The 26346-nt window shown below is 45.5% G+C and overlaps 1 protein-coding gene across 3 annotated transcripts in view; it reads left to right on the top strand.

Annotated features, from left to right (window-relative positions):
• PAMR1 (peptidase domain containing associated with muscle regeneration 1) overlaps positions 1-25977 on the top strand; it is an 88260-nt gene extending 62283 nt beyond the window's left edge. For all 3 annotated transcript variants that reach the window (XM_030200794.1, XM_030200795.1, XM_030200796.1), the window contains exons 7-11: positions 9299-9511; positions 13166-13232; positions 15002-15234; positions 18907-19199; positions 23172-25977. In XM_030200794.1, coding sequence (XP_030056654.1) covers positions 9299-9511; positions 13166-13232; positions 15002-15234; positions 18907-19199; positions 23172-23708 — 1343 coding nt within the window. In that variant the 3' untranslated portion in view covers positions 23709-25977. The remainder of the gene's footprint in view (positions 1-9298; positions 9512-13165; positions 13233-15001; positions 15235-18906; positions 19200-23171) is intronic.
• Positions 25978-26346: the final 369 nt, after the last annotated feature.

The following is a 26346-nucleotide window of genomic DNA, read 5'->3' as shown; positions in this document are numbered from 1 at the left end:
AACCACTTTGGGTTCAAATTTTTGGAGACAAGGTGGTAAATAAGTGCAATAACTAACTAACTAAAAAATTATTTTTGTAGCACTGGAAATGGTGCATGCTGGGGGTGGGAACTACCACAGGGCTGCTGCGGTAGCTTGGTGGTACTTCCGGTTTAGCAAGTGGTAAGCCCGTGTTGGGCTACCTAACTAGCTGAGGGGTCCTTTTACTGAGGTGTGCTGAAAAATGACCTGTGGTAGTGTAGACGTGTTTTGGGCGCACACAGAATCAGTTTTTTAGCACACCTGTAAAAAATGCCTTTTTAAAATTTTTGCTGAAAATGGATGTGCGGCAAAATGAAAATGACTGTGCGTCTATTTTGGGTCTGAGACCTTACCGTCAGCCATTGACCTAGCGGTAAGTCTCACATGGTAACTGGGCGGTGATGACCTACATGCGTAGCTGACACCCGCCAGAAATTTTTAAAATATTTTTTTAGACGCGCATAGCAGACACGCGCCAAAAATGAAATTCCTGCAAGGGCTATGTGGTAGCTGGGTGGTAACTAGGAACTGGCGTGCATTGGGCGCATATAGGCGCTTACGCAGCTTAGTAAAATAGCCCCTAAATAACTAACGTCAAAAAATTGAATATGTAGGAACCTACCTAATTTCTAGAGGAAGACCATTCCAGTTTAGTCACCTGAAACTTAAAAGATGAAACAAAAGCCTGCCCTGTTTCAACCTTATTTTTCCGATTAAGGAGAATGCAAGTATACAGTGATTCTGTCCCCTAGTAGGCTCTTTAGAAGCCAGCACTCGTAAAAGAATTCAAAACCTATACTGGGGTAATGCTTGGTAACTTATTATAAATTATACAGACCACCTTAAATGAAACTCAAGCTTGGATTGATAACCAATGCAATTTCTTCATCAAAGGGGTCACTCTCTCATACCTTCCAGCTCAAAAAATCAACCTAGTAGCATTATTTTGTAAAAGCTGCAATATATTGACTAAACTAGAGGAAATCCCTTTCTTTGTCCTGTTTAGCTTGAAAGACAGTATCGGTCTCATTTTCAAAAGAGAAGGGCATCTATCTTTTGACATAAATCGGAAGATGGACGTCCTTCTCCCAGGGACGTCCAAATCGGTACAATCAAAGCTCGATTTAGGACGTCTTCAACTGCACTCCGTCGCAAGGACGGCCAAAGTTCAAGGGGGTGTGTCAGAGGCATAGCGAAGGCGGGACTTGGGCATGCCTAACACTTAGACGTCCTTGACCCATAATCAAAAAAACAAGGACGTCCCTGACAAGCACTTGGATGTTTTCATCCAGACCTGTTTTTCTTATGACTAAGGCACAAAAGGTGCCCGAAATGGCCAGGTGACCACCGGAGGGAATCAGGGATGACCTCCCGTTACTCCCCCACTGGACATCAACCCCCTCCCACCCTCAAAAAACATTTTTACAAATATTTTGTGCCAGCCTCAGATGTCATACTCAGGTCTGTCACAGCAGTATGCAGGTCCCAGGAGCAGTTTTAGTGGGTGCAGTACACTGCAGACAGGTGGACCCAGCCCCATCCCTCCCCACCTGTTACATTTGTGGAGGAAACAGCTAGCTCTCCAAAACCCACCACAAACCCACTGTACCCATATCTAGGTGCCCCCCTTCACCCGTAAGGGCTATGGTAGTGGTGTGCAGTTGTGGGTAGTGGGTTTTGGGGGGCTCAGCACACAAGGTAAGGGAGCTATGTACCTGGGAGCAATTTATGAAGTAAACTGCAGTGCCCCCTAGGGTGCCTGGTTGGTGTCTGTCAGGGTCTCAGGTTCAGAGCCCGCGGGGCCAGGCTCTGGAGCAAACGTGAGCCCTTGGGCTGCTGCCGAGGAGCGACAGCAGCAGGCAAAACCCACCAACCAACACTGGGTAAGCACACCGGCAGGGACTGCAGGCACTGCCCAGTGAACCAGAACACTTGGACTGGAATCCCCCGGACTGGAGGACACAGAAGTGGAACACTGGACTGCAATCCCCCGGACTGGAGGACACAGGACTGGAACACACACCGGACCGGAACACACTGGACTGGTCCACACAGCTTCACCTGCGCTTAGCTACTAAGCCCCCCAGGAGTTGAGCTCCTGGGTTCGAGTAGCCGGCAGGACTTACTGGATACCGGATGACACAGGGACCAGGACTGGAAACAGAAGTGTTCCTAAACCTAAACTGATCTACGTGCTCCCAAGCCCTAAACCAGCAGGAGTGTTCCTAACAGTAAACTGACAAAAGGACTTCCTAAGCCCTATACTAAACAGGAGCTCCTAAGCCCTGCTCAAGAAAGGGACTTCCTAAGCCCTAAACTAACAGAGCAGGGAACTAAACACAAAGCTAACACAGGTGCTACTAAGCACCAAGCTACAAGCAGAGCTCTACACTAACAAGCTAAACACAAAACTAACAAGCTACCTAAGCACTGCTCTAGCAAGCTAGAAACAAAACTAACACGGTGCTTCCTAAGCACTACTCTGGCAAGCAACCAGAAGAGCTCCTAGCACTAAAAGGGAAGACAGGGGAGCCACAAGGAAAAAGCAGGGAAGCAAACACATAAGCCAAACATGCTTCTAAAGCACCAAACACCAACAGCAAAGACTGCAATGCTCCCAATAGCACAAACACCAGAAGTACTTCTAACAGCAAACTCTGCAGTGTTCCTAACAACACCAAACCCTGAAGTACTTCTGTCAGCAACAGAGCTTCCAAAGCCCTACACACAGCAATGTTTCCAAAACCAAGAGGGAAAAGCAGGGGAACCAAAGGGAAAAGCAGGAAAGCTAAACACACAGACACCAGTGCACACTGCACTAACACTAACCTGGCCCTTAGCAAAAGCAAGCAGGGAAACTAGACACAAAGTCAGAAGTGCACACGGAACCACCCTACCTAAAGCAAACACCACTGTTGCAAAGGCTCTGAAGGAAACAACCCCACTTCCTTATCAAGGCCCTCCCTGATGATGTCACACTCCCTAGACCTAGGCAAAAGCACACTGACCCAGAGAGGCCCAACCCACACCAATGCAACACCGTGAAGCACTTGAAGCCAGTACACCCAAAGAGAGGTAGAGCTAACTCAGTCCACCCACACAGCTGTAGTAAAGTAAAACAATTAACCCCATGCTGCTGGAAGCTGCCAGCACAGAGAGACAGAGCCAGCTTAGAAAGGACAGAGAAAAGAAACAGAAGCCAGCTAAGAAGCTGACCCCCAGGAAAGAGGTAAGTTTGAGAGGGGTTCTGACCCCAATCATAACAGTGTCCTGGCATATCGGGGGGGGGGGGGCAGTGCACTATAAATGCTGGCTCCTCCCACGACCAAATGGCTTGCATTTGGTCGTTTTTGACATGGACGTCTTTGGTTTCGAAAATCGCCGAAAATCAGAAACATCCATGTCTAGGGACGTCCAAATCTAGGGATGGTGAAATTTAAGGATTTGGACGTCCCTGACGGTATTTTCAAAACGAATGATGGACATCCATCTTGTTTTGAAAATACGGGTTTCCCCGCCCCTGGATTTCGCTATTTTGCAAGGCTGTCCAAATCGCAACTTGGACATCCCTTTCGAAAATGCCCCTCCACATCAAACAATGAAACTAAACTAAATTTAAAAAAAAAAAACAGATACATGGCAACAGCTAGACATACACTTTGATGGATAAGCACATACACACATATTAATTTAGAAAGGTTTCCATCAAGAAAACACCCTAGAATAATTAATGGATTCTACGCATGTTTTCCAAGGCCTCATCATTCCTATCAGTTTTCCATCTTGCTACAGAAGAATTCATTCCATATAGATTACCATGTACCAATGAAGACCTTGTCCCAACACTGCAATGTAATCACTCTTTCCAGATCACAGCAATCAGATATTTCTCAAGGAACTAGTGATAGTAAAAAATATGCTCTCAAGGGCAAATTTGTAGGTGATGTTAAATAACTGTAGTTTTCAGCAGTCCACTCTCTGATTTCCTGTAGGTCCAGTATCCCCAAGCTTTTCATGAGAAGGGCCACAGAAGTCATTGCAAAGCACCAAGAGGCCAGACTGGGGTGGGATCCCCATCAGACCCATCAGAAAAGAGTTTGCTGAGTGGGATGGTCGTTTGAGGGGGCAATGTCTGTCTGGCTTTGTCAGTGATTTTACATGTTGAGGAAGTGGGAGATGGGGAGAGGGATTCCCAGGGATGTAGATTACTCTATACCCTGGTCTCCCCCCCCCCCCCACCACTACTGCCTCTGCCCCCTAGGGGAGTAGAGGTTGTCATACATTCTATTCTCTTTTCTCTCTCCTTCCCCTCTCTTTCCTCTTATTCCCCTTATCCCCCTGTCTTACTTTCTCCCCTTCCCTTCCTTCTGCCTTCTCTCTCTCTCTCTCTCTCTCTCTCTCTCTCTCTCACTTGAAAGAACAGTTTTGGAATTTTTGAGGTGATATTAGACACCACAGAGGTATCCCCTCAATCACTGCTGGAGACCCCAGGTCCAAATGAGTTAGTAACTGACAGTTATACATATATCTGAGCAGGTGAAAATGCTGATGAGGGAATTTTTAAAAGTACATATGTTTTCCTATTATAAAATGGTAAATATGCCTCTATTTTTTGGGCTGCCCAAATCATACCCGTTTTGAATCTGTGCAGCTTGTGGCAATTCAGCGAGTAAATTGTCCCATTCTAAAATCAGCATTTACATGTTCACAATCTGCATATGTAAATACCAGAATTTCCATGCAAGGTTTGTAAATGATCCTGCTAAGCAAAGATCTCTTCACATAGACAGGTCAGTTTCTGACTTAACCTGGTTCTGTATCTGCATTTTATCCAAGCTTTAATCTGAATTTAAGGGGCCTCATAATAAATTTTGCCGCTAACTTTCTCTTATTTTAGAGATGATTTTAAAAGCACATAAAACAGATGTTTAAGCTGGTACAAGGTGTGTGTAATGCTATTTCAAGCACATTTGGTATCCACGATGGGAGGAGTTCCCAGGGCTGAAGCTGGGGTGAACTGGGACCTACGCACCTAACTTTTGATTTTCCAAAATGTGTGTAAGTTTTCAAGAAAAACAATTTATGCATACTGAGTACAGGTATACATATGCATGTGTACTTTGCGCGGGGTCATTCTTAAAGGTATGAATGTGAATCTGTGAATGTTATCAAATACACATGTACGTCACAGTTTTGCCCCTGCTCTGCCAAAAGTATGCCCACAGGAATGCATTTGTTCAGATTGTATAGAAATAGGCACATTCTTTCTGTGTGCCTCATTGAGGTAATCCTCCATCTGAATAAAGTTAGTTTTTTTGAAGTCTAGAACCTTCACTTTTGAATGAAGCCTTTCCACACCTATCTTAATATTAAACCACACCATCTGTGATCACTGGATGCTAGATGATCACCTACTATAACATCAGAAACACTCTCCCCATTAGTAAATACTAAGTCCAGTATGGCCCCATCCCACGTGGGTTCCATTACCAACTGCTGGAACAGTTTCCCCTGTAGAGAATCAAGGATTTCCCTGCTTCTAAAAGACCCCACATTCTTATTAAAGCCAAGGTGCAAGTTATGTCTTGATGTCTATATAGAGTTTAATGAATGGGAACACTGTGAACATGCAGATTACATAACTTTGTGATCTTATGGAGTCCAAAACCTCTTCTAAAGCAAGAGGCTGGAGATCTTTCAGTGTTTCTCCAAAGCAGTGCAAAATGAACTATACTGATGGGGTGGTTACATTTGTCTGAAAAATAAATTCTGAAGATTGCATGTTAGGGCTGATGGGGCTTTGAAGTATCAACACTAAAAGAGAAAGGCCAGGAAATTTCAGAGGAGAGACTGGAGGCATAGAGAAAGAGAAATCAGAGGACTTTTACCCTCCAGTTGCTAAGAAGGTAGACACACCTTAATGGGGGGCCCATTGATTTAGTAAGTGGTAGTGGTGGTGGTGGACCCTGTAGAAAACAGTGGAGCCTAACTTTTGCTAGCACAACAGTCCTCTGAAGCTACTTCTGGAACCAGTTTCTTACTGCTGGTTTTCTTCATTGAAGACTTTCTTCCTGAAGCTCTGGTTCTTGGCCTAGCTCAGCCCTGAGCCTACATTTTGTCTGCCTCTGCCTGCCATTCCCCAGTGTCTTCCGTTCCATACATACCAAGTCACATGCATTAGGTGTGTGACACAAGGATTTGGCTCAGCTCTCATGTTCACACACCAAAGTACCTTCTTCTCATGCATTTTGAGTTGCTTCTCAGTTCTCATCCCCTAGCACCTGCCCCAAGCAAGCCCTGTCTCCTGTGGAAGCTGCATATGTCTGAAAGTTCATGTCTCCATCTAATGCATAGAATGATAGATTTTTGATAGGCTCCTTTGTGCTTATTCAGAATCCTTTTTGTGCCCTTGGATAGTTTCTACATTTTAGCTCTTTCATTCTCTCTTAAAACGATAAAGTTCAACTCTCTGAACTTGTTTTAAGGTAGACATCACAAACATGCTTTGGTTACCTAGACTTGTGAACGTCAGGCACAGAGCAGAGATCGAGACTCGGAAAGGGAGATTCAGAGGTGAAAGAGACATGGGATGTACAATATTATAGAAAAATAAGATTGTTTCTATGGTTCTACTGCTGAAGAGACAAATGTGTGTTTACAAAAAGCAGGCACTGCAGAGTTGCACTCCAAACAGAGATCCCTGTGTCGAACTAGCCTTTCAGAAGCACACAAATGGAATCCAGATGGCTTGACATGTAGGAAGAAAATAGGGCATCTCATTATTTCTCCAATGTTAGTGCCAAGAAGCAGTCAGAGACTGTGATGTACTGGGGCATACCATGCAGCTCTTCCTCAGATGCAAAACCTTACACCCAAGGGAGCAGGATTTGGTTTGAGTTGGGTCTGAACTTGCCAGGGCTGGGTGAATTTCTTTCAGTTTGGTCTCAGGTCTAAGCAGAGTCTGTTGCCTTTTAACCTGATCCAAAGTCTGAAAAGATGTTTCCAAGGGTTGGTCCATGGGGTTGGAAGGCATGGAGAGGAGAGATATTAGAATTTGGGTCAGTTCCCTGAAGAGGCTCGTTGTCCTCCTGATAATTTCGTTTGGTGAACTGAGTTGGCAGAGACCCATGGTTTTATGGAAATTAAAATGATTTACAGTAGCTCCAGTTTTGTTCCTGCTTAAATCTAATTCTTGGGGATTGAAGAGAAGAAAAACCATGTGTCTCATTCTTAAAATAATTATGTGTTATGTTGCTATTCTGTGCACACTGAATATGTATGTTATGCTGCCACCTGCTAAACTTTCAGGAAACAGCATCAACATTTTAACCGATATACAATATTTACTCTGATTAATGCAAGTGGCTACCAGAGTCATGAGAAACCTCCTGTAAAGCAGATCTTCTCCTTTGTCAGTTAGGGCTCATAAGATTTAACAACTTGGCCTTCAGAGGGTATTGCTTCTCACCCAGCAATTCAGCAGACAAACTCTGAGGACTCATCACAACTCCTGCCATGTTAAGCACCCCTAGACTGTGACCCATTTCGTCATTCATTATGTAGCATGCACAAGAAGTCCCGGCATCAGCGTCAGAGGCACGTTGCCGACTTCTGCGTTAAAGAAGCAGTGCAAGGAGGAAGGGAGTGTCTCAGGAACTATTTTCTTTAGCTCAGGGATTCCCAAACTTTTTCGGTTCGTGGCACCCTCCACCCTGGCCACATGGATCTCCGCACCACCCCCTGGTCACATGGGTCTCCGCACCCCCTCCCCACATGGGTTTCCCTTTCCCTGCAGCCCCCTCATCTCACACCAGCACACCTCTGCCTACCTGCAGCCCCCTTCTCTCACACCAGCCCACCTCTGCTTCCCTGCAGCCCTCTTCTCTCACACCAGAACACCTCTTCCTCCCTGCAGCTCCCTCCTCACATCAGCACACCTCTGCCTATCTGCAGCCCCCTCCTCTCACACCAGAACACCTCTGCCTCTCTGCAGCTCCCTCCTCTCACACCAGCACACTCTGCCTTCCCTAAATTCTGCATTGCTTGCTACCTTCCTTCCTGCAGGTCCAGGATCACTGCCGCTTCTTTCTCCTTCCCTCGCTGCCACTGCAGTTCTTCCACTTGACATTTTCAGGCCGTCCGCGATTCACCCAGGCACTCCGGGGCCTTCTCAGTCTGCCGCATCAGCCCTCTATGATGCAACTTGTTGCAAGGGCCGGACGCAGCAGAGGGAAGTCCCTGGAGTGCCAGTGTGAATCGCGGATGGCCCGAAAATGTAAGCTGCAAACACTGCAGCGGCGGTGGGGGAAGAAGTGTGAAGCGGCAGATGCCAGACCTGCAAGAGGGGAAAGTAGGGAGCGATATGCCACGGCACCCCTGAGATTTCACTGTGGCACACCAGGGTGCCGCTGTGCAGTTTGGGAACCACTGCTTTAGCTAGTGGGGCTTCAGCATTCCTGCTAGTCATTTAAAGGGGTGCTGTAGGTCTGGAGACGGTCCGAGCCCAAGGTGGGGGGGTCAGGCCCCCCATGGCTATGTCACTGGTGCCAAGATGCTGTCATGGAATTGGTGGTATGCGTGCTCCATTGTAGCATTTAAATTAAGGCACCAAAGTTATAGACTTGCCTTAGATGTGGTGGATGGGACTTGATTTAGTGTCTTTCTGTGGTTACATCAAAGCAGTTCACATATTATATGCAGGTACTTATTTTGTACCTGGGGCAATGGGGAGTTAAGTGACTTGACCAAAGTCACAAGGAGCTGCAGTGGGAATTAAGTTTAAGTTTATCAATTTCATATACCGCCTCTTTCGAAGCACAAATCAAGGCAGGTACTTGCACTGTCCCTGATGGGCTCACAATAAAAAGTATATTGTACCTGGGGCAATGGAGGGCTAAGTGACTTACCCAGGGCTGCACAGAGCTGCAGAGGGAATTGAACCTGGTTCCTCAGGATCTTAACCCACTGCTGACTGTTAAGCAGCAGTGAGAATCGAACCGCAACCTGCTGCACTAACCATTAGGCCACTCCTGTGCTACTGCTGTTATGAAATGTTTATTATATCAAGGACAAAATAATCATTGCTCTGGCATGAATTATTTTAATGGCAGTTAGGCCAAACAAAGCTGGCAATTGTATGCCTACAGAAATGATTATTCAAAGAACCCTAGTCAAGCATGATTCCTGTTTATTAACATATAGTAGAATGACAGTCCTGGCTATGTGTATCATTTTTTGATTGTATTAGTAAAAATCTTACTTTTTCTTTTCGCATTAGTTATAGAAGAAAAAAACTGCACAGATCCAGGGGGCCCAGTGAATGGCCACAGAACAATTGTGGAAGGTCCTGGACTTAAGTATGGCCAGTATGCCAATATTGGAACTGTCATAGCCTTCAACTGTAACAACTCGTATGTTCTCAGTGGCAGTAAGCAGAGAACATGTCTATCAGATGGAACATGGTCTGGGAAGCAGCCAATCTGCATTAAAGGTAAATTTGATCTATTCGTGTTTTTTTTATCAGTGTCTTATGACACAATGGTCTATAGGATACAACAAAATCAATTTTCTTATGGTCTCTTTTTCAGTTTTAAGAAAGAAATGTGATGAAATTGGTGAAAATGAAATACTTGTCAGTTCTTTTCAAGGAATATTTTGCCATTTTTCATTTTTGCATGAATTGTTGGAGAACTCTGGGTGCCATTCCCTTGCCCTGAAGAATATCTTCAGGGCAAGGGTATGGCCAAAACAAAAAAGACAAAAAAACAAAACAAAACACTGACCTCTGCTGGCTGAATATTCACTATTTATTATTACCCCCAAATAAATATACATTATTTTCCCTTACTTTGCCCAGTTGCTGCAGTGACAGTCCTTGGCCAGGAACTATGCAGCATAGCCCTTTCTGAAGCCCTGCAATCTTGGACCCTAAATGCAGCCACAGATATAGGCGTTGCACAATGATCATGGCTCTCTCTCCCCAGGAACTGCCTTTTCAGCATTCGCAGCTCGGAATGAAGGGGACCCAAGTCTTGCTGCATGGCAGGGCATAGCACTGTCAGTGACCTACCAGGACGACCCTCACAACATGTCTCCAACTTTCTGATCCTTAGAATGCATGTCATGCCATCCTTATATATATATTGTACATTAAAAATATTTCCCAGAAGCAATCCATGAATATTAATCTATTATCTTCCACATGCAGTAAGTATACAATTTTTAGATAATGTTTGGAAAGGCAACTTAGATGTTTGACTCCAAAAATAGTTTTCCAAGGGTTCAATCTACAATTTAGATCACTAACTGCCATAGATGGACACTTAAAGCCTTTCAGAACAGTGACCTCCCCATGCCAACGGTCCTACCCTAACTGTAGAATCTAGTTAGAGAGGGTAACCTTTAAGATGCATCTGTGGTGATGTGGTCTTACAAGAATGCTGAACATTTCTAGTTACTTGGGGGCCCTTTTACCAAATTGTAGTAAAAAGTGTTCTTAGGGTCATCCTTGTGTGCTAAGGTATTTTTACTACTGGGGCAAAATGGCCGATTTTTTCCATTGTCCCTATTAATGGCCATGCACTAATTTTCCCATTAGCATGTGGCCATTAGCATATGATCCCCTACCGCCACCCATTATGTATCAAAATATCAAATAAGTCTAATTTCTTAAACCAGTGGGGGCTTCCAATATAAATAAACTCGATCCCAGCGCTCAAAATCTTCAACATATATCACAGGTACACTGTCCCATCATTCAAATTCATTGATTGAATAATTGTGTAGAAGATCTTGCTTATTTCACATAACAATTTTGTCATCAGGACCTGCGTCAACATGGCCATGTTTCACCATAGCTGCGTCAGGAGAACAGCCCTGTTCCAAAAAGCCATAATCTTCAGCGTTATATTCCTTTTTCAATCCATTATGCCACCCATTACTACTACTACTACTACTATTTAGCATTTCTATAGCGCTACAAAGCGTACGCAGCGCTGCACAAACATAGAAGAAAGACAGTCCCTGCTCAAAGAGCTTACAATCTAGTAGACAAAAAATAAAGCAAACAAATCAATTAATGTGTAGAGGAAAGAGGAGAGGAGGGTAGGTGGAGGCGAGTGGTTACAAGTGGTTACGAGTCAAAAGCAATGTTAAAGAGGTGGGCTTTCAATCTAGATTTAAAGATTGTCAAGGATGGGGCAAGACGTAGGGGCTCAGGAAGTCTATTCCAGGCATAGGGCGCAGCAAGACAGGAGGAGCGAAGTCTGGAGTTGGCAGTAGCGGAGAAGGGAACAGGTAAGAAGGATTTATCCATGGAACGGAGTGCACGGGAAGGGGTATAGGGAAGGACGAGTGTGGAGAGATACTGGGGAGCAGCAGAATGAGTACATTTATAGGTTAGTAGAAGAAGTTTGAACAGGATGCAAAAACGGATAGGGAGCCAGTGAAGCGACTTGAGGAGAGGGGTAGTATGAGTAAAGCGACCCTGGCGGAAGACGAGACGGGCAGCAGAGTTTTGAACTGACTGGAGAGGGGAGAGGTGACTAAGTGGGAGACCAGCAAGAAGCAGATTGCAGTAGTCTAAACGAGAGGTGACAAGGGTGTGGATGAGGGTTTTGGTAGAGTGCTCAGAAAGAAAGGGGCGGATTTTACGGATGTTGTAAAGAAAGAAACAACAGGTCTTGGCGATCTGCTGGATATGAGCAGAGAAGGAGAGAGAAGAGTCAACGATAACCCCAAGGTTTCGAGCTGAGGAGACAGGGAGAATGAGAGAGCCATCAACAGAAATAGAAAATGGGGGAGCGGGGAGGTGGGTTTGGGGAGGAAAATGAGAAGCTTGGTTTTGGTCATATTTAATTTCAGGTGGCGTTGAGACATCCAGACAGCAATGTCAGACAAGCACGCTGAAACTTTGGTTTGGATGCAAGGTGAGATATTAGGGGTAGAAAGGTAGATTTGGGAGTCATCAGCATAGAGATGGTAGGAAAAGCCATGGGATGAGATTAATGAACCAAGGGAAGAAGTGTAGATAGAAAAGAGGAGGGGACCAAGAACAGAATCCTGAGGTACGCCGACAGGCAGAGGGATAGTAGAAGAGGATCCACCAGAGTGAACACTAAAGGTGCAGAGGGAGAGGTAGGAAGAGAACCAGGAAAGGACAGAGCCCTGGAATCCAAGTGAGGACAGGATATCGAGAAGTATGCTGTGATCGACAGTGTCAAAAGCAGCGGAAAGATCAAGAAGAATGAGGATGGAATATTGACCTCTGGATTTAGCCAGTAATAGGTCATTGGAGACTTTAGTAAGCGCAGTTTTGGTTGAGTGGAGAGGGCGAAAACCAGATTGTAGTGGGTCAAGAATAGCATGTGAGGAGAGAAAATCAAGGCAGCGGCAGTGAACAGCACGCTCAAGTAATTTGGAGAGAAAGGGAAGGAGGGAGATGGGTTGGTAATTAGAGGGACAAGTAGGGTTGAGTGAAAGCTTCTTAAGGAGAGGTGTGACCACAGCATGTTTAAAGGCAGCAGGGACAGTCGCAGTGGAAAGTGAGAGGTTGAGAATGTGACAGATAAAAGGAATAAGAGCAGGAGAGATGGCATTAAGAAGGTGGGTGGGAATGGGATCAGAGGAACAGGTGGTACATTTTGAGGAAGAAAGGAGAAGTGTAGTTTCCTCAATAGTAACTTCAGGAAAGGAGGAAAGGGAATGAGGGGAAGGAGAGAGAGGGGAACGGACTAGTGGAGGGAGAGGTGGCGAGGTAGAGAATGCAAGGTTTATCTTTTGAACCTTGTCGTGAAAGAATTCAGCAAGGGTCTGAATTACGTAGACAATAAGGGCTCACATGTAAAACGTGCTAATGATTTAGCATGCTGCAACGTAGCTGTGTTAACCGATTAGCACAGAACACGCCCACTCGCCACCCCTAGACCCACCCCAGTGCTAAAAATAAATGTTATTTTTAAGCATGTGGGTAGTGTGTTCACATCCAAAAATTATCATAGGATGCTATCTTTTGCTGCAGTAATCACATTTAGTGCTTACTGTGGCCTAGTCAAAGGGCCCCTTTGTGACTTGTAATCCAGTCAGTTCTTGTTGATAAAGAGTGTGAATATGGAACAAGGTTGGATAACATTGTTTTATTTTCTAGCCTGCAAAGAACCCAAGATCTCTGACCTGGTGCGACAGAAAGTTCTCCCTGTGCAAGTTCAGTCGAGGTGAGAATGGAATGTCTAAAGTGTCATTTCAAAAGATGTTTTGATTTTTGTAAAATACTTCTAGGAGTGTTTTCAGGCAGTGAAGTTAGCTGCTTGGAGCACATCACTAATCAACTGTGGCCTCTTTCTCAGGAGGAACTTCCCTGATTTCCAAAGCAGAGCACTGGGACTTCATTTTCTGGGCTTTGCACTTTCTCACATCTTCTCTTGGCCAGCCTGCCTGACCTCTCTTCCTCTAGTACTTTCCCCTGAAATCCATTTACATATCTCCAACCTCCACCGTTCACTTTTCACCCAAGTACTAATTCTGCAGTAGGAACCTCCTGATTCCTGACCTCTCCGAGCAGTCTGCCAGCTGAAGAACCATAGCCTTGACAGTTAAACAAATGCAAGGCTATGAATTTGGGCTGCAAGAACCCGAGTGAGCGGTACATTTTAGGAAGTGAATTACTTCTGAGAACAAGAGAGGAGCTGGGTTTGATCATATGTGATAATCTCAAGGTGCCCAAACAGGTAGAAAAGGTGATGACGAAAGCTTAGAAGGATGCTTAGGTGCATAGGGAGAGCATTATCCAGCAGGAAAAAGGAAGTGATGATGCCTCTGTATAAGACTCTGGTAAGACCTCATTTAGAATATTGTGTACAATTCTGGAGACCTTCAAAAAGATGTAAACAGGATGTAGTTAGTCTAGAAGGTGGTTACTCAAAATAATTTTAATAAGAAAGGATACTAAAATAGCATGATTGAGTTACACCTGAAGAAAATAGTTGTATGATCTCAGAACCTCAAGCTCTGCATCTCTTTTGCTGGTTCTTTGTACATAAGTACATAAGTAATACCATACTGGGAAAAGACCAAAGGCCCATCAAGCCCAGCATCCTGTCCCCAACAGCGGCCAATCCAGGTCAAGGGCACTTGGCAGCTTCCCAAACGTACAAACATTCTATACATGTTATTCCCCAAATTGTGGATTTTTCCAAGTCCATTTAGTAGCGGTCTATGGACTTGTCCTTTAGGAAACAGTCCAAACCCTTTTTAAACTCTGCCAAGCTAACCGCCTTCACCACATTCTCCGGCAATGAATTCCAGAGTTTAATTATGCGTTGGGTGAAGATATTTGTTTTAAATATACTACACTGTAGATTCATCGCATGCCCCCTAGTCCTACTATTTTTGGAAAGCGTGAGCAGACTCTTCACATCCACCTGTTCCACTCCACTCATTATTTTATATACCTCTATCATGTCTCCCCTCAGCCGTCTCTTCTCCAAGCTGAAAAGCCCTAGCCTCCTTAGTCTTTCTTCATAGGGAAGTTGTCCCATCCTCGCTATCATTTTCGTTGCCCTTCGCTGCACCCTTTCCAATTCCACTATATCTTTCTTGAGATGCGGCGACCAGAATTGAACACAATACTCAAGGTGCGGTCGCACCATGGAGCGCTACAATGGCATTATAACATCCTCACATCTGTTCTCCATACTTTCCTAATAATACCCAACATTCTATTCGCTCTCCTAGCCGCAGCAGCACACTGAGCAGAAGGTTTCAGTGTATTATCAGTGACGACACCCAGATCCCTTTCTTGGTCCGTAACTCCTAACGTGGAACCTACGTAGATTCCAGTTTTCTCTAGGGATGGTGATTTGGAGGGGGGGGGGGGGGGAGTTGGTTAGGCTTTGCAGTTATGTGTATTCAGCCACTTTACAAAGCGCTTCTGTCTTTAGAATGGCTATTCTGAATAAATTGTTATTCTGTTCCTGTGTTTCAGGGAGACACCTCTTCACCAGTTTTACTCAGCTGCAATTGGTAAGAAAGAGACTGAAATCTTTCCTACTAAGAGGCCACTGCTGCCGTTTGGGGAGCTTCCATCAGGCTACCAACACCTGCACACCCAACTTCAGTACGACTGCATTTCTCCGTTCTACCGCCGCTTCGGAAGCAGCAGGAGGACCTGTTTGAAGACAGGGAAATGGAGTGGGCGGGCTCCCACGTGCATGCCAAGTATGCTGGTGACTCTCTTAGGAACTATTTTATGTATTGGTTTTACTGGCAGGAGTAATGGCTTTTTACAGGTCCTAAGGTCCTCAAATTAGTTAACACTGGTGACTGACATAATGACTATAATAAATGTTATATCCTCTGTTACCTTTTATCCTTTGTAGAAATAGACAGGCTGATATTGTCTCATCTGCCTCTTGATAATATTAATTTCCTATTTAACAAACACTTTGGACTGTTAAAACACAGGTAAATCCTATGGCAAAGGTCAGGTTAACACAGTGGTTCCCAAACCTGGTCCTGGAGGCACCCCAGCCAGTCAGGTTTTCAGGATATCCACAATGAATATTCATGAAAGAGATTTGCATGCACTACCTCCTTGGTATGCAAATTTCTCTCATGAATATTCATTGTGGATATCCTGAAAACCTGACTGGCTGGGGTACCTCCAGGACCAGGTTTTGGAACCACTGTGTTAACAGTAAGGGCCAGTGGGGGAATCAGTTCAGATTGTCTATGACATTGGGAACAATTTGTGACATGCAGATGGATACCAGAGTGTGAAAATCCTGCTTCTAGAACATTATGGGGAGGAGATCCAGAACAGTAAGAGTCAGACCCAGCATGTGCTTGTGTGAAGCATTTAGTTTGTCCTTTATACAGTGATGCCTCTTTTCCAGTGGGTCACTGGAGCACCCCCAGTATTCAGTAAACTCCTTCACTGTGTCCAGAGAAGGGTAATTTGTGTTTCAGTTTAGCACCCATGATCATTTTGAAATGTTGGCACCTATGGATGCCTCACATCTTTGATCTGGAGGAGATAATTAAAAAGAGACCAGCATAGCGGGGCAAAAAGTATGCTTCTGTTTCTTGAGTACTTGATATACCCCCTGTACATAGGTGAGTTACTGCTTTATGCCTTCTCCTCTTCCTAACTCTGTTTTACCCGGCCTCCAGAACAACCTGTCTATTTCTGAAGCACATTTCCCATATTAGCACACTGCTGAAATGGTATCCTAAGAGGGACATGACCTTATTAGTTCAGGAGTGATCATTATGCTTTTGCCAAAAGCAGAGAGAAGGTTGTATGAATGGCCCACCGGGTGCAGCAGAATTCCCCCTCCCGGTGCAGCACGACACCCCCAGCGCATCAACACCCCCCCCCCCCCCGGTGCATTCTTACCTGCAGGGAGCAGCCGCGCGGCTGTTGGTTCCGCAGGTTCCTTGCTCCCTCTGCCCTGGAACAGGAAGTAACCTGTTCCGGGGCAGAGGGAGCAGGGAACCAGCGGAGCCGACAGCCACGCGGCTGCTTTCTGCACCCAGGGCGGACCACCCCCACCGCCCCGCCCTCAGTACGCCACTGATCTCTGCATACCTTGTCCATTAATGGGGTCAGTTTTCAAACTGTCCCTAGTGGGACAAGGACTGCGGGTACTTTTCACTTGCAAAATTTGAATGAGTTTTGTGCAGGTAGATTCTCATAGGAAAATAGTGTATACAGACTTCAAACATGGAAAATGAGCAAACAGATCAGTATATTATCCAAAATATTTTATTGAAGATACCGTATTTAAGACAGTTGCCTGACACAGGCCATGTTTCGCCCACAAAAGGGCTGCATCAGGGGCTATAATAAACAAACATATTAAATTATAGAATCTAAACATTGTAGAAACAAATCAATGATATTTAATATTAAAAATTACAAATTAAAACAAACATAAAATATAAAATATGTAAAACCTGAATTATAAAATGTACACGTAAAACATAGACATGAATTTTATGTTATATTTTATGTTATATTTTCCTATGTTAATGTCTTATTCATTTGATTATTATAATTATATATTTATAAATATTTTATAAGTTTTTATCCATTTTGTAAATTGAAAGTGACTCTCATTGTTAACAATTCATGTCTATGTTTTACGTGTACATTTTATAATTCAGGTTTTACATATTTTATATTTTATGTTTGTTTTAATTTGTAATTTTTAATATTAAATATCATTGATTTGTTTCTATAATGTTTAGATTCTATAGTTTACTATCCAGCTTATAATTGAAAGAGAAAAACGCCTAGATTTCGACCCAAATCGGGAGATAGATGTTTATCTCAAAAAAACCGAATAAATCGGTATAATGTAAAGCCGATTTTGGACGTTTTCAACTGCACTCCATCGCGGAAGCGTACAAAGTTGACGGGGGCATGTCGGAGGCGTGGCGAAGGTGGAACTGGGGCGTGGTTATCGGCCGAGGAGAGATGGGCGCCTTTCGCCGATAATGGAAAAAAAGTATGCGTTTGTAGCTAGAATTTAGGGCACTTTTCCTGGACCCTATTTTTTCACGAATAAGGCCCCAAAAAGTGCCCTAAATGACCAGATTACCCCCAGAGGGAATCTGGGATGACCTCCCCTGACTCCCCCAGTGGTCACTAACCCCCTCCCACCACAAAAAATGATGTTTCACAACTTTTTATTTTCACCCTCAAATGTCATACCCACCTCCCTGGCAGCAGTATGCAGGTCCCTGGAGCAATTGTTAGGGGGTGCAGTGGACTTCAGGCAGGTGGACCCAGGCCCACCCCCCCCTACCTGTTACAATTGTGCTGCTTAATGCTTAGTCGTCCAACCCCCCCAAACCCACTGTACCCACATGTAGGTGCCCCCCTTCACCCCTTAGGGCTATAGTAATGGTGTAGACTTGTGGGCAGTGGGTTTTGAGGGGGATTTGGGGGACTCAACACACAAGGGAAGGGTGCTATGCACCTGGGAGCTCTTTTACCTCTTTTTTTGTTTTTGTAAAAGTGCCCCCTAGGGTGCCCGGTTGGTGTCCTGGCATGTGAGGGGGACCAGTGCACTACGAATCCTGGCCCCTCCCACGAACAAATGCCTTGGATTTATTTGTTTTTGAGCTGGGCGCTTTCATTTTCCATTATCACTGAAAAACAAAAACGCCCAGCTCACAAATTGTCAAATAAAACATGGACGTCTATTTTTTTCGAAAATACGGTTCGGTCCGCCCCTTCACGGACCCGTTCTCGGAGATAAACGCCCATGGAGATAGACGTTTTCGTTCAATTATCCCCTCTATGTTTGTTTATTATAGCCCCTGATGCAGCCCTTTTGTGGGCGAAACACGGCCTGTGTCGGGCAACTGTCTTAAATACGGTATCTTCAATAAAATATTTTGGATAATATACTGATCTGTTTGCTCATTTTCCATGTTGGATTTCGCAGATCGTTTGCCTTGCTGTTTTCTATAGACTTCAAACAGCCCAACTCAAGTGTTATTTCCCAGCGCCATCCAGAACATGGCCCATTGACCACCTTCTTTAAAAGAATGTGCAACAATGAATAGGTAACTTTAGATATATTGAAGGTGGGAGGGGTCTTCAGAGAGTTTGCTTACCATTTAAATTGCTATTTACCCACATAAATGGCTTTGAAAATTGTCCAGAATTCTAAATTTTAGATATTTACTCAAGGTCTCAGACTAAAAATGACAGATAGGGATCTCAAGCTGGGGTCATCATGCTCTTCTGCACATTTAAAAACTCTTGGGCTCTGTGAAATCCTCTCTGTGTCTTTGCATTCTACTCTGTTGGTATCTAGGTCTTATACATACAAGTTAAATAAAATGTCATCTCTTATTCTTTTTGTGCATCTATAGTTTGTGGAAAGATTGAAAACTTCATTCTGGCTAATCTGTCAGAGACAAGGTGGCCCTGGCAGGCTGCCATCTATCGCAAAGCAAATGGGGTGAAGGATGAGAACCTCAGGAAAGGGGTCTGGTTCCTGATTTGTAGTGGAGCTCTTCTCAATGAGCGCACCGTGGTGGTGGCTGCACACTGTGTGACAGACCTAGGAAGGACGACAGTCATCAAAACGGCAGAACTGAAAGTGGTGCTTGGCAAATTCTACAGGGATGACACCCGAGATGACAAAAGCATTCAGAGCTTGCGGGTAAGTAAGTGCTGCCCCCTCCCTCACCCTTTTGCATTCCTAACAGCTGGGGTGAGGATCCTTAATGTCATGCTCTCTGATTTGCAATGCATGCTTATCTGGGAAAATGCTTTGGAATGAGAATGAGAGACGGAACAAAATGTGCATCAGCAGAGGGGAACAAGATGAAGGCGGGAGCAGGAGATGTTTAACACATGATACTTGCTGAAGATCATGCAGGGAAATTGGTGAAGGGATATGGAAGAAAGTATCCAGATTCCAAAGCTCACTGCTTTTTTAAGCAGTGGGATGGCAATTCATGGTTAAGTAATGGAAGAAGAAAACATGGAAAGGCATCTCTACTACACAGCAGGATACAACAAACAGGAGCAAAGGGAAAAGTGTAGAACCCATAATGGATTAAATAAGAATGAATAATAAATTATAAATAAAATGAATAAAATCAAATAATAAAAAAAATATATAAAGCAATTAAATATAATTCAGTGAAAACACCTTTCTCAGGGATACAGATTCACCAATACCTTAATGAAAACAAAGGGACACAAATAAAAATAGCCCATAATACTCAAAAAGTATCAGGAATACATTAAAGCCAGAATAGCTAAAAAGGGGGAAAAATCCCATATGAATTAGCACAAATTACTGTATGAAAAATTTAAAAGGGCAATTCTATCACTTAGGGCCAGATTCTATATAAGGTGCCTAAAAAATCACATGGTAAATATTTCAGGCTAAGCATATTCTATAAGTGGCACCTAGATTTAGGCATGGTATATGGAATATTTTATTTTTTTTACATTTGTACCCCATGCTTTCCCACTCATGGCAGGCTCAATGTGGCTTTGGAGGGCTGAGTGACTTGCCCAGAGTCACAAGGAGCTGCCTGTGCCTGAAGTGGGAATTGAACTCAGTTCCCCAGGACCAAAGTCCACCACCCTAACCACTAGGCCACTCTTAGTGGGATGATGTTTGTCTTAACGTGACGACGCACCCTCAAGACGAAGCGACTGCTTTTTCATAGCTTTTTTCAGCTCTACATTTTGAGATCCTTTCTTCTTCCAGGAATTATCAGAACAATAACATACAGGGACTACTGAGGCAGGCCAGAGAGGCCGAAACACGACTCGTGTCGAGTCCAGGTTTTATTAATAAACTTTTGCTGTGAACTTTTTTGAGTCCAGTAGAAGTTTTTTTTTTTACATCATCCATCTTGTCACCTTCGCTGTGTCTTTTCCTTTGGTTTTACCAGTGCGGAGGTCATAGGCGTAGACTGGGGGGGGCGAGGGGGGGCAATGCCCCCCCAAACGACGCGAGGCGCCGCCGCGCCATTAGTTTAAAAAAAAAAAAAAAAAAAAACCACATGCAGGCACGCGCTCCTCTCGGTCCGCTTGGCTTCCCTGCCCTCTCTGTCTGCTCCCGCCTTCCTCTGACGTCATTTCCTTTCGGGCGGGACGCAGACAGAGAGGGCAGGGAAGCCAAGCGGACCGAGAGGAGCGTGTCCGTCTACCTCTCTCTCTTCCTCCCTCCCTCCGGCGCAGGCAGCAGTCTTCCAGCTTTCCTGGCAGCGGTAGCATTGTACACGCTGCCTTTGGCTCTGCCCCGAAGCCTTCTCTTCAAGTTCCTGTTCCCGCATAGGTGGGAACAGGAACTTGAAGAGAAGGCTTCCGGGGCAGATCGAAGGCAGCGTGTACAACGCTACCGCTGCCAGGAACGCTGAAAAAGCTGAAGACTGTTGCCTGCACCGGAGGGAGGGAGGAAGAGAGGGGGTAAACGGAGTCACCATCTTGGACCTCGGGGGGGGGGGGAGCAGAGGGAAGATGGATGGGACTGGGAGGGGTGGGAAGCAGAGGGAAGGAGCAAGAAATGAATGGGACTGGGAGGGGTGGGAAGCAGAGGAAAGGAGCAGGAGATGGATGGGACTGGAGGGGTGGGAAGGAGCAGGAGATGTATGGGACTGGGAGGGGTGGGAAGCAGAGGGAAGGAGCAGGAAATGAATGGGACTGGGAGGGGTGGGAAGCAGAGGAAAGGAGCAGGAGATGAATGGGACTGGGAGGGGTGGGAAGCAGAGGAAAGGAGCAGGAGATGAATGGGACTGGGAGGGGTGGGAAGCAGAGGGAAGGAGCAGGAAATGAATGGGACTGGGAGGGGTGGGAAGCAGAGGGAAGGAGCAGGAAATGAATGGGACTGGGAGGGGTGGGAAGCAGAGGAAAGGAGCAGGAGATGAATGGGACTGGGAGGGGTGGGAAGCAGAGGGAAGGAGCAGGAAATGAATGGGACTGGGAGGGGTGGGAAGCAGAGGGAAGGAGCAAGAGATGGATGGGACTGGGAGGGGTGGGAAGCAGAGGGAAGGAGCAGGAGATGAATGGGACGGAGGGGTGGGAAGCAGAGGGAAGGAGCAGGAGATGAATGGGACTGGGAGGGGTGGGAAGCAGAGGGAAGGAGCAAGAAATGAATGGGACTGGGAGGGATGGGACTGGGAGGGGTGGGAAGCAGAGGGAAGGAGCAAGAGATGGATGGGACTGGGAGGGGTGGGAAGCAGAGGGAAGGAGCAAGAGATGGATGGGACTGGGAGGGGTGGGAAGCAGAGGGAAGAGCAGGAGATGGATGGGACTGGGAGGGGTGGGAAGGAGCAGGAGATGAATGGGACTGGGAGGGGTGGGAAGCAGAGGGAAGGAGCAGGAAATGAATGGGACTGGGAGGGGTGGGAAGCAGAGGAAAGGAGCAGGAGATGAATGGGACTGGGAGGGGTGGGAAGCAGAGGGAAGGAGCAGGAAATGAATGGGACTGGGAGGGGTGGGAAGCAGAGGAAAGGAGCAGGAGATGAATGGGACTGGGAGGGGTGGGAAGCAGAGGGAAGGAGCAGGAGATGAATGGGACTGGGAGGGGTGGGAAGCAGAGGGAAGGAGCAAGAGATGGATGGGACTGCGAGGGGTGGTGAGCAGAGGGATGGACCAGGAGATGGATGGGATTGGGAGAGGTCAGGCACAGCAGAGGGAAGGAGCAGAAGATGGATGGGACGGAGGGATGGTGAGCAGAGGGAAGGAACAGAAGATGGATGGAACTGGGAGGGTTGGGGAGCAGAGGGAAGGAGCAAGAGATGGATGGGACTGGGAGGGTGGGGAGCAGAGGGAAGCCTACTGGAAAGAAGACACTGCATAAAACAGAAGACACTGGGATCAAAGCGAATAGAAAAACTAAATGATCAGACAACAAAGGTAAATAAAAGTATTTTATTCATAATTTATTAATTGAAATGTGTCAGCTTTTTGAGATGTGCATCTGTGATATTTTGCCTGTAAATTTCATTTCCTTCCTCCATATTAGCATATTCATTTGCATATTTATATATGCAAATGATATGCTAATATGCTCCGCCCATTCTTTGCCCCCCCAAATGAAACAGTCAAACTACGCCTATGGCGGAGGTTTGTTTTCTTCTGTGTTTGTCCATGGAGCATGGGTGAGCCATGAGTGTATTGCTCAGCAATGTACACAACTTATAGAATACTATCAGTTGTGTGCATTGCATAGCACACAAAGGTGCACCAGTTTACACTAACCATTGACCTGTCGAAAGTGGGTACACCCAAGGAGGTTTGATGAACAGGAGATGGCAGGAGCATGCTTGGGCCATTATCTGGGCTGAAGCCACTGGGCGGAACTTGTCACCCTATCAATTACATTGTTTTGGGTGTACCAAGATGGTGGCGGCTGCACTGGGGAGAATGAAAACCTAATCGGTTAGACTGGCTTCAGCTTGTGATGTCACACTGTCTCCTGTTCATCAGACCTTCTTGGGTACACCTATATCTTAATGCGCCAATACTGTTTTGCAGTAATATTTCTATAAAGTCTTACACAGGTTTGGTCATTTTCATATGCAAATAATGCTCAGCCCTTCTAAAATGACTTTCATAGATTGTAACTTACTATTGCTGAATTGGTTTCTCTCCCTTTCTTTCTCTTTAGATTTCAGCTATCATTGCACATCCTAACTATGACCCGATCTTGCTGGACTCTGATATAGCTGTCATTAAACTCTTGGACAAGGCCAAGATCAGTAACCGGGTCCAGCCTGTTTGCCTTGCCACGGCACAGGATTTGAACACAGCCACAGAGGATTTCAGGATCATCATCACCGGATGGAAAATACTGACTGATGCCAAGGACTCTGGCTACAAGAATGACAGCCTGCGGGCAGGTGCCATCGAGGTGACGGACTCGCTTCTGTGTGAGCAACAGTATGAGGAGAAGGGGATCTCGGTCAGTGTCACTGAAAGCATGTTCTGTGCAAAGCAGAACCCGAGTGTAAAATCCACTATCTGCCCAGCAGAGACTGGTGGAATTGCAGTGGTCCCACTGCCAGGGAAAGAGACATCTGAGCTCAGATGGCATCTAATGGGACTGGTGAGCTGGGGCTATGATAAAACGTGCAGCAGAGAACTCTATACTGGTTACACGAAAGTAATTCTTTTTACAGACTGGCTTCAAAAGAATATGAAGTAGCTCTACCCTAGCTGGAAGGGTTTCATGTTTTTTGCTTTCAGTCATGACCTATTTCTTGTCCAATGGTCTTCTCCCCTTTCATTGCTCCAGATTTCTCTGTGGCTGGTAACATCCTACTGACTTCTGGATGGACATAGGGTTTCTTGTGTGCCACTCTAGAGTCATCAATAGTTTCCAGGAGTAGAAATGGATAACAAAAATGTTTGCACCTAAAGAGAAATTGTGAAAAGAACATTTGTCTTTTCACTTTTATGAATTAGTTACAAACTAGAAGTGTTACATTTGTCACATCCATAAAGGCGGACTAGATGGGTCAATTTGGCCCTTCTCTGTTGTTATTTACTAATGATATTACTATGTTACTATCTTTTAATTTTTGCTCAAAGCTGCCATTGGTTTCACAAGGAATTGGCACGTTTCACCGTGCATGTGAAAACTTCTTCACTAAGCTCCATGGAATAATGTTGGAAAGTATCTCTTGTGAAATATTTCAAGTGAAAAAATGTGCTTACACACATCCTTTGCAATGGTTTTTCTGTACCTCAGCAGACCAGCGATAGACAATCTCTAGCACTCCGTAAGCTGGATCTCATAGGGCACTTTCCAGTGCTTTCTTATTTTTAGAACAGTAGTTTTCTTTCTTATCTATACAGAAATTTGCCATACAATATACTTTCCAACATTACTCAATATATTTGCAAAACAACAAATGTTAATACAGAGATTTTAGATAACTGGTAGCATTTTTTTGTTGGATGCTTCCATCATCATACTAATATGTTTTCAACCATCTAATCCAGCTGTTAGCTCCATTTGAGTTCTGTTTCTTCTTAAAAATTCTGTACGAGTGAATCATCCTGCAGAGTGAAGTGCAGCTCTGGAGTGACTAGTTGAGTGTTGCTGGTCTAGAGAAATTGGGTCAATTAGTGGTCACGCTCATTCTGTGGATTTGGGTCACTAAACTATCAATTGCAAGAAACAGAGAAGTTATCAAGGAGTGGTAAAAGGCAGGCTTTTATCACACTTTGCTGTACCACAAGAATCACCAACCTGCAGTATCTCAGTACCGCAGGTTGATGACTCCCGTGTTAAAAGAATAACACTGCTTGTGAGCCACCTTGAAGTACCACCCAGGAGCATCAAACCATCTCTTAATGGGGCTGGCACCTTTACTCAATAGCAGTGGCCAGGGCACCCTTCCAGGCTGAAAGTCTCTCTTGGGTTCCCCCCAAATCAAGGGCTCACCTGGTATCACCTCAATCAGACTCCCCCAACCCAAAGGATCTCCTACTGGTCAGCCCCCCACTTCCAAGTGTCTCCTCCCTCCAAACAAAGTTCCTCCTTCGCGGTAAATCTTCCCCTAGGCCCTCAACTCAAAGGTCCCCTCCAGGCCTAGTTTACTCTAAATCCCTGGTATCTAGTGATATGGACAGGAGCAATCCCCAGTCACTCCTGCCCTTACTGGTGCTTTCTTCCAAAATGGTGCGGGTTACCCCTAATGGTAGTTTCACAGTACTACCACCAGGGATCATGTTTCTATATCTATTGCCATTATACAGAAACAAGATCCCTAGCAGTAGTACTGCAAGGCTATTACTAAGGGTCACTGGTGCAGTAGACACCCTGGATTTAGAGTAAGGTAAGCCTGAGGGGGAATTTGGGGGGGGGGACAAGGGAAGGGGTTACTGTATTGGGGGGACTTCATTTTGGGGAAACATGGGTGGGGGTTGATCACTAGGGGGTTCATTGGGTTGGAGAGATATGATTGGGGCAGCACAAGAGGGGTTCTTGAATTGGAGGGATCCCAAGAGTGGATTTCAGCCTTGGGGGACGGGCATGGCTATTGCTATTGAGGCAGGGTACTGACCCCTTTAAGGGCTGGCCTGGAAGCATAGAGCCATGGCTTGGTGGCCTGATGCTCCAGGGCAGTGAACCCCCCCCCCCCCCCCAGCTTTTAGCTGCAGTTATTATACCAACTATAATGAGGTATGTGGCATGCACCCAGTGCCAGGGCCAGGGCCACGAAGGGGAGGGAGGAGAGGCAAAATTTGCCAGGCCCAACCTTCAAAGGGATCCCCGGTGCAGGCAAAACTCTTCCTGCCTGCTTGCTTCCGAGTCTGCCTCTCTGCTCCTGTGTGTCCTGGGTTATAGCGTTAACGCAACCATCAGGGACCTCCTGGCTCCCAGGAGCAGAGAAAGAGACTGAGGGAGGAGAAATCAGACACAGGAAGGTAAGAGGATGGGTGAGGGCCCAAATATGTGTGGAGGGAGGCAGCCTGAGTGGGAGAGGGGGGGGGGGCATGGTGCGGAGGCCCAGTTGGTGGGGAGCAGTGGCGGTAGGCAGCAGTCCTGCCCCGGGCCCAGCTGTGTCAGCGACCCTGCCCGGTGCATACCGCAAACCACAGTATAGTATTTACATAATAATTTGCTGCTTTACATGCATCTGCATGTTTTGCATCTCATTAATATGTAATGCAGGGTGACCTAATTATCACTGTGTTAGTGCACTGCAACCAGAGTTAGAATCCTTTAACAGGTAATAAGTGATCTAATGCAGTTTGATAACTTCCTCCTTTCATTGAGATTAAAAGCTGACTGACAATCAACCAAAACTGACTAACTCAGCACGTGGCAGGAC

The sequence above is a fragment of the Microcaecilia unicolor genome, chromosome 4 (genome assembly GCF_901765095.1).
Source record: "Microcaecilia unicolor chromosome 4, aMicUni1.1, whole genome shotgun sequence".
Classification (NCBI taxonomy): domain Eukaryota; kingdom Metazoa; phylum Chordata; class Amphibia; order Gymnophiona; family Siphonopidae; genus Microcaecilia; species Microcaecilia unicolor.
This window is presented reverse-complemented; position numbering and strand designations above follow the sequence as displayed.